At 35.3% G+C, this 8,773-nt stretch overlaps 1 protein-coding gene across 1 annotated transcript; it reads right to left on the reverse strand.

Annotated features, from left to right (window-relative positions):
- Nucleotides 1-5,012: 5,012 nt before the first annotated feature.
- LOC18604520 (Homeodomain-like superfamily protein) lies at nt 5,013-6,766 on the reverse strand. Its single transcript, XM_007037046.3, has 3 exons — nt 6,358-6,766; nt 6,049-6,257; nt 5,013-5,661 (listed from the first exon to the last, which is right to left on the reverse strand). Exons 1-3 carry the CDS (start codon nt 6,662-6,664, stop codon nt 5,275-5,277), a joined length of 903 nt encoding a protein of 300 aa, XP_007037108.3. The 5' UTR covers nt 6,665-6,766; the 3' UTR covers nt 5,013-5,274.
- Nucleotides 6,767-8,773: the final 2,007 nt, after the last annotated feature.

An 8,773-nucleotide genomic window follows, 5' to 3' on the forward strand; every position in this document is an offset into this window, starting at 1 on the left:
TCTCTTGAAATCCTCCACCTAGGTTTTGTTCTTGTTTTTCCTTTCTTTCCTTTTGTCTTGGCCGAATATGGAGAAGAAAAATGAGATAAATATGGGCTGATTTTTATAGAAAATAATAAAATATCCTTGCTTGACACGTGGCATGTTTTCATTGGTCTATTTTTAAAACTTTAAAAATTTTAAACCTTTTATCTCCACCACATGATTAGTCAAAGGTCAAAATGAAGATAAGGGAAGACCATGTGCTGGAAAAATGTCCTGGTGGTGGAAAATTACTATTTTGCCCTTGGGGTGGCAAAATTACCATATTGCCCTTATACTCCAAATTATACCAAAATTAAAATTTTTCACTTCTAAACCTCAAATCATACTCCAATAAGTCAAATGGGACCAAAAAAATCTTTTCTAAAATTCTCATTTTGTCCCTAGGTGGCAAATGACCATTTTGCTCTTAGATAGTGAAAATTTTGGTTTGACTCCAAATTGATCCTCGAACTCCGAATTACCATTTTGAGTCATCCCTGGACCGTGAAACTCTCAATTTCACTTTAAAATTCCTATTTGAACTAGTTTGAGGCTTAATCGACTTAATGATACCATTAGGGGCAATATCGTCTTTTAACGATTTTTCAAACTTCCTAAAAAATATGCAACCATTCTATTGAACATGTAAATGACATTGTAATTATTTTATAGAATAGGGTTTGACACTAAGAATGCAATATAGTTATTATATGTTTGATGTATATATGCATATAATTGATTTTGATTACCTGCACCACTCATTGAGTATTATAGTACCACCCATTTGTGTACCATGTGCAGATAAATAGACCACAAGGAACATGGCAAAGATCGTCTATAGACAAATCGATTTTGGCATTATGTAGGTCCTCCATTTTCGTCACTCCGCTGAGTCAGTCAAAGTCTTCCGTTACGGATAATGTGTGTAGGCATTAAGTGCCATGTTATGTTGTGTATTGAGGGTTAATATGTATGAGCCCGTTTGGATGGCCAACATATGGCCCTATTTCTATTTGTATGGAAATTAAGCCAGGGATATTGTACTTTATTCGAATTTATTATGAATACTTGATGATTAAGTCCCTTGGCCTGTATATGCTTGGATATGAACTTTGAGGCTTGCTCGGGTTTAGTGGGCTCGCCTGTTGGGCTCTTAAGCCGATCATGACCTCAGGTTTGGGTCTTGACAATTACGTGCAAACCCAACTTTACGACCAATGTATGGCCTTATGTATAATTGCATAGATTGTGAGCTACGGATAATGTAATATATTTGAAATTGTTGCAAATATTTGATTATAAATCCTGTGGCACTTGAGTTATATGGTTATGAACTCTGAGGTTTGCTCGGGCCTAGTGGGCTTGTCTGTTGGGCTTGTGCCCCAATCATGGACCTCTGAATTTGGGTCGTGACACCATATGAGATATGGAGTGGGAAAAAGCTCAACTTGTCTTATACCAGGATTTGGGGATGTACTACTTATGTGAAGCATATAATGTCGAATAAGCTCGAAGCGAGATCAGACAAATGTAAATTTGTGGGATATCCTAAAGAAACACATAGATATTACTTCTATAATCCCATTCAGCAAAAAGTGTTTGTTTCGAGGCATGCTACTTTCCTTGAGAAAGAGTTCTTAATTGAAAGGGTTAATGGGATTAAAGTTGTACTTGAAGAAGTTCAAGACCCATAAATTGACATTGCATTAGAACCTGGGCCTGAGATTATGACATCTAATATACAACCATAATCTCAAGAAGCATAACGACTTAGAAGGTTTGGAAAGATATGTCAAGCTCTAGAAAGTTATGGATTTCTTTTGGAAAAGGATGTATTGCCCATAAATGATGAGCCTACAATCTATGTGGAGGTAATGTTGGACATCAATTTTGAGAAATGGCAAGAAATCATGAAATCTAAAATGGATGCCATGGATACCAACTAATATGGACTTTGGTGGATCACTAGAAGGGATAAAACCCATTAGGTGCAAGTGGGTCTTTAAGAGAAAGATCGATGTAGATGGTAAGGTGCAAACTTTTAAAGCTAGACTGGTAGCAAAAGGTTACAAAGAAAGAAAAGGGATTGACTTTGAAGAAACCTTTTCACTAGTTGCTATGCTTAAACCCATTATGATTTTACTTGCAATTGCTGCATAGCATGACTTGAAATATGACAAAAGGATGTGAAAATGGTGTTCCTTAACGAGAATTTGCAAGATGAAGCGTACATGACACAACTTGAAGGTTTTACATCCAATGCTAATGCTAACAAGGTGTGCAAACTTCAAAAGTCCATTCATAAACTTAAGCAAGCTTCTCGGAGTTGGAACATCCATTTTAATGAAGTTGTAAAAAGGTTTGAGTTCATCGAGAATAAGGATGAACCATGTGTCTATAAGAAGGCTAGTGGGAGTGCCATGATTTTCCTAGTGCTCTATGTTGCTGACATATTGCTTATAGGAAATTATATACCATTGCTGCAATCTACGAAGATTTAGGTATTCAAACAATTCTCCATGAAAGATTTGGGAGAAGCAACCTATATTTTGGGAATACAGATCTATAGAGATAGATTTAAAAGGTTACTAGGTCTCTCCCAATCCATATACGTAGACAAGGTGCTAAAGAGGTTTAGCATGATGGAGTCCAAGAGGGGACATTTGCCAATGTTACAAGGCATCTATCTCTCCAAAGAAATGTGTTCAAAGAATCAAAAAGAGAGAGATCTCCTAGATAAGATCTTATATGCATCAGCAATAAGATCTATCATGTATGCGATGCTTTGTACTAGACCAGATGTATCTTATGCTCTGAGTGTCATGAGTAGATACTAAGCTAATCCTGGTGAGGGTCATTGGATAGCTTTGAAAAACATCCTGAAATACTTATAAAGAACTAAAGATTTATTTTTGGTCTATGAATGAGGCAAACTCTAAGTTAAGGGTTACGCGAATGCAAGCGTTCAAACGGATAGAGATGATAGCAAGTCGCAAGTGGATATGTATTCACACTCAATAGAAGTGCAGTGAGTTGGAAGAGTTCTAAACAAGAGATGACTACAGATTCTATAATCGAGGCCGAATACATCTCTACGTTTGAGATAGTTTGGATCAAGAAGTTCATTACTGAACTAGATGTGGTTCCTAGCATTGTTGATCCAATACCTTTGTGATACCCAACATCCCACATCTGATGTGAATGTGATTGTTAAGACGTATATAATAATCCAAGCCCTCCACTACTAGCAACTTGACCTTAACCTTTTGAGAGCCACGTGATTTAGGCCCAAAAAGCTGCTGGGCTAGTGGTTGGACTTAGGTCGTTACAACCTTTATATTGTGATAACAATGGAGCCATTGCATAAGCAAAAGAACCAAGGTCTCATCAGAAATCGAAACATTTATTGTAATGTTACCGTGTGATCAAGGAGATCATTGCAATATGAGATATTTGCATAGAGCGTTTATCCACTAAGGATAATGTTGTTGATCCTATCACTAATGCATTGTCCTAGCAAAAACATAATCATGATGTTGAGAACATTGGATTAGATACATAGGCGATTGGCTTTACTGTTAGTACGAGATTGTTACTATGAGCCCTACAGGCCAATCTGTGGTTGTATGATAATTGATTTTTGAGTATTCATATATGACATTTTATTATTCATAATAACACTGAGAGAGTTCTTTATCCATAAGTTTGTGACTTAATCACTATTTATACTTATGTAGATAAAGCCCATAGAACTATATATGCATTGCAAAGACATTGTATTAGGATACAATTATGAGATCCTTATGTATCAAAGCATTGCTCCTAAAAGTTCTTAATCATTGCATTATTGAGATAGGGCATACATAATGCTCAAAGATCGACACATGTTATATTCCTTACTTGTAAAGTAAGCAACCGCTCTCTTTGGTTAAAGTACAGAGATACTTGGAACTAACATGTAAATGCTTGCCATGGATGAGCAAGTTCACTGAATATGACTCAACATAAGAAATGCATTTAGTATTTCACTTTAGTATCTATGCAATACTTCTTATGTATCAACTCTGTAACTTGTCACGAACCCAATTCAGAGGTCTGTAACCAGCACACTAGCCCAGCAAGTAAGCCCACTAGACCCAAGCAAGCTTCAGAGTCCGAAATCATATAACACAAATACTAAGAGATTCATAATTAAATATTCATAACAAATTCAAGTATATTACATAATCCCTTACTCACAGTCTATACAAATGTTCAAAGGCCATCCATTAACCATCAATTTTTAAGAGTTACAATTAAGTAACCCCATGAGAAATATGAAATGAATTTCATGGCTTATCAAAAAAGAAAAAAAAAATACTAAGCTTGAGGCAGACTTTGTGCTAACAGCACAAATCAATGAACCCACGTTGACTGCGCTGCTATCTTATAAGCATAAGTTGTGTATATTTATTTGTAATCCCGAAGTGCAATACAAAACCCATTTCTACCTTAATATTTATACCATTTTACCTTGAACTTAATCATACTTTCACTACAGTGAAGAAACATTATCATACCACCTGGCACCTACAAACTACAGCCATGAGTCATGAAATGAAAACCTGTGCATCTGGGGATTCTAAGCTAACATGACATGCCAGCTACCCATTTCTGTCCCAATTGAAGGACCTCTGGACCCATATATGCAAAAAAAAATTCCACCACAAAACCCACCAACCCTTCTTTTCCTATCTATGTTAATCCAAAAAGATAAGGTCTGCCCCATATAGCCAGACATTAGGATTCACAACTATACACCATCCATTTATTAAGGGCCGTGTTCAATTAAAATTCACAGACCTAGAGAATGGGTTCCATCACTTGATAAATGAGGAACAAAAATAATGCCTCCCTACCACTAACCCAGCTTGATATTTCTTCCACCCACCCCACATAAAACCTTGAAAACCACAGGTCATAAGAGTAGACCCACCAAGATTGCAAGATCAGTAATGAATAGAGGCAGCACTTGTTATTTTCAGTTATATATCAGTCAGCTAGCAGAGCAAAAACAGACAAATGAACAAGAATCCAACATAATAGCAACAGAAAACAACAAAAGCAACAAGACATGACAGTTTTTTTCTGTTTAGTCTGTACATCAAACACCAAGGTTGCAAACCCAGTTGCCTAACTTTACCTTACTTTTATCTTCTCTTTTTTTTTTTTCTCTAATAATAAATTTTCACATTTTTGCTTTCAACCTTCTCAAGCAACACTGATAATGCTATTGCTGTCTCCATTGCTGAAGCTTGGCATCACCTGAAATGCAGAATGCCTAGAAGACGAATCCTTTTGTTCAGGTTGCAAAGAAAGCTTGAGTGACAATGGTGAAGGACCGACGACTGAATTCAAGTTCAAGTTAAGATCAGATGCCAGAGGAGCTGGGGAAATAGGAACAGGACGGATGAGCTTTGCTGTTGCATTATTATCGGATCGATTCCCTTGTCCTAATGTTAGATTTTCCATTGGAACCGGCGGATTAACAGTCATGGGAAAAGCTGTGGGCATCATCGGAAACCCATTAATTTCAGATGGCTGAGTTGTGTTCCCTTGTGGATGAACTTGCTCTTCTTCCATAGGAACTGCCGCTACCTAAACATAAAGCAGCAAATAAAAGCTCAAAATAAGGCCAACTAGTTAAGGTAGTAATATTAATTTATGAAGATATTTTCTTAAATCTCTTGCTAACAAAATTCTAACTAAAGTATTATAATTTGAAGAAATGAATACAATTATGTTGTCCAGGGTAATTTAATAAAGAAAACAGATTTTAGTAACCAGAAAACTACCCAAAACAAAAGAAAATAAATCAAATCTTGGTTTTGCTTATCAAATAGTCTATCCACCTAATGAGAGTCAAAGTCCTGAGATTTAACCGATGGAACAATTTTTGTTTTCTTTTTACTTTAATTTCTAGATTCATCTATTCTCTAAGTAAAACAAACAGAACAGAAGGGTGTTGAGAAAAGAGATAGATACCGTGTCGGTGGTGATATCGAAAAGGCTAGATCTACGGCGGCGGCGATTGAGATTGTTTCGCCGGAGAAAGTATTTCTGAGCATGACTCGCCACTTGTGTTGGCGTCCGAGTCTTAACGAAGTTTCTTGAAATCCCTCTCCAATCTCCCTTCCCTACTTTTTGCAATCCTAACAGAAACAGCTTGTGCTCTTCCTCCGTCCACGGAACCCCTAAATTTCATTAAGAGAATCAAAAGATTAAAATAAAAAATTTAAAAAGCGAAAGACGAAAAAAGGATTCATATTTTGAAGAAGAAAAAAAAAAAAAAACCTCGTTTGCGCTCGCGATTTCCGGTGGATTGAGGAACGGCGTCGTCGGCGGAGGCGTAACCGGCGGTGCCGTTGTCATCTCCTTTATTGTTATTATTGTTGTTGCTTTTTTCGTTAATTTTGTTATTACTGTTGGATGCATGAGGCTGTTCATATTGAGAAAGATTGTTCATACTAACACTTTTCCTCATGGAATCAACCACCACTCGGACTCCGAAAAGCATGATCTCTCCTCCTCCGCCGCTGCCGCCGTTGGCAGTGGAGTTCGCGGTGGATGAAGAGGCGGAGGCGCACGTGGAAGCCGGCATCCTCTTCTTCTCTTCTAATTTCCTCTGTCTAGGAATCTGTGGCCGCACAATTAAAGAGAAAATAGAGAAGAGAGAGAAAGAAATTGGAAAAAACAAACACGGGGGCGTCTAGTGGAGAATATATATATAAATATATAAGGTCAGGACAAGTGTGAGGTGGCAACATGTTGTGGAAACTGTTTTTGATGTGCGGGAAAATACGTGGCGTTAAATGGTTGGTGAGTCTGTTTTATATGTTTGTTATCCTGTCGCTTTATGAAATCTCTCAAAAGATGATGGGGGACTCGAAGGGCTTTGTTACGGTACTTCGCGGTTACACTCCGCACAATGCTGCAACAAGCAGCGTTGCAAAATTAGATTTCGTGTTAATTAATTAATCAGATATTTCTTCAAATTCTGGATTTGATAGTTTAAGTTCTCTAATATGGTAATATGGTATTTTCTGAAACACAACATATTTTCATTGATTATTTTTATAAATTTTATTTATATGACAAAAGGTATTAATTTTTCTATAAATTGATGGAAAAAAGAAAATTTGAATAATTAATTATCAAATTATTTTAAAATATCAAATAGAGAATTTAACTTTAGTTCAAGTACCAAATATGATAAAAATCCTTATCTCTTGTCTTTTTTTTTTTTTCTAATTGTTCTTTTCTCCTAATATATATTTCGTATTAATCTTACTTTATTGGTCCCAAATCCCATCTCTTTTTCGTTTTCATGTCAATTATTTTGACTTTTAAAAAACTTTTCAACATTTTAAAGTAAAACATACAAATTGAAGGTGATATAAAACCACATAAAAATCAAAAGGTGTCATGAAAATTCTCTATGCTAAAATGTTGTTTATAGTGATTTTATGTTGTAGATACTTTATTTTGGCTTTTGCTATCTCAAATATAATTTCAAGAGAGGGTAAATTAGAATTTTTGAAACTTTTTGCAAATTGATAATTGTAAGAGTGCAATAACTTGAAAACCTTTGCAACTTGAAATTACTCTTGTAAAACTTGATTTTCAACAAATAAAAATCAAGAGTAAGAAGAGAAACTTGCATAGAGTTTTATAGAGGTTCGGCCTTTTGTTTACGTCCTCTCCCTTAGCAAGTTAAGGAGTTTCAAATTCACTAAAGAATAAATACCTTTTTAAGGTACAAGCATATATTTTACAACAACATTTTCAAGAATAAGATTTAACCCTTCTACCTTTTCGTAATTGTTAAGGTATAACCACAACTACCTTTTAATGGTCAAGGTATAACCTTTATCAATGTGTAATAAAAAAAGAAGTAAAAGTTAAGATACCTCTTTAAGGTTGGTAAACTCATTAATAGAAGAGATTTTAGAAGTAAAGGATGAGTAATGAAAGAATTTCAGCCCAATAAATACAAGGCTTTGAGGACTATAAACACTAGAGAGAGAATAAAGATGTATTTAACGCTTAAAGCTTGCTCTTCTCTTGATCTTTGTGTTTTAAGAGTCTTCCCTTATCATAAATGTGGTGGGAACCTTCAATTTATAATAGGTAAGCTTGCTAGAGCCATTAAAATGCATTTAATGGCAAATTGTGTCGTTTGTTTCTTGGTACTTGTGCTCAACAATCACTAGGTATCATTACTTTCGGCCAAGTATCAATACCTTTGTTGCTAGAAATTCAAATACTGCATGAAGGTATCGATACTTGTATGGGCAATATCGATACTTTGCTTGGCAAAGGCATTTTGTTTACAATATATCGATACTTTTGAACCAAGTATCGATACTTATAGTTCAACAGTTTGACTTTTGACTTTTTGTCTCAAATGTATCAATACTTTATTCAAAGGTATCAATACTTGCATGAATGTATCGATATCTCATTCAATTGTATCGATACTTTCAACCAAAAACTAGATATTAAAGTGTTTGAACTCATTTTCTTGCTTAAATGCTTAGCCATTTCAATTTAAATTGTCAAGGGGTTTTTATACTTGCTCAAAAACATATTTAAGCAACTTTGAAAATCAAAACTTAGGATTAATTGTAAAGCTAACAACTACTAACTTAATATTACTTCAAGAATTGTTGTACGACAAGTATAATGCTATACAAAGAGTAATGAAATA

This window comes from Theobroma cacao, chromosome 3, assembly GCF_053813885.1.
Source record: "Theobroma cacao isolate CCN51 chromosome 3, ASM5381388v1, whole genome shotgun sequence".
Lineage (NCBI taxonomy): Eukaryota > Viridiplantae > Streptophyta > Magnoliopsida > Malvales > Malvaceae > Theobroma > Theobroma cacao.

Bases quoted from the DNA above. Each gene is read 5' to 3' on its own strand.
- LOC18604520 (XM_007037046.3), bottom strand. From the start codon at position 6,664: ATGCCGGCTTCCACGTGCGCCTCCGCCTCTTCATCCACCGCGAACTCC. The intron at 6,258-6,357 runs GTTTTTTTTTTT...AATGAAATTTAG, and splicing joins AAATCGCGAGCGCAAACGAG to GGGTTCCGTGGACGGAGGAA. The intron at 5,662-6,048 runs GTATCTATCTCT...CTTTATGTTTAG, and splicing joins TCGATATCACCACCGACACG to GTAGCGGCAGTTCCTATGGA.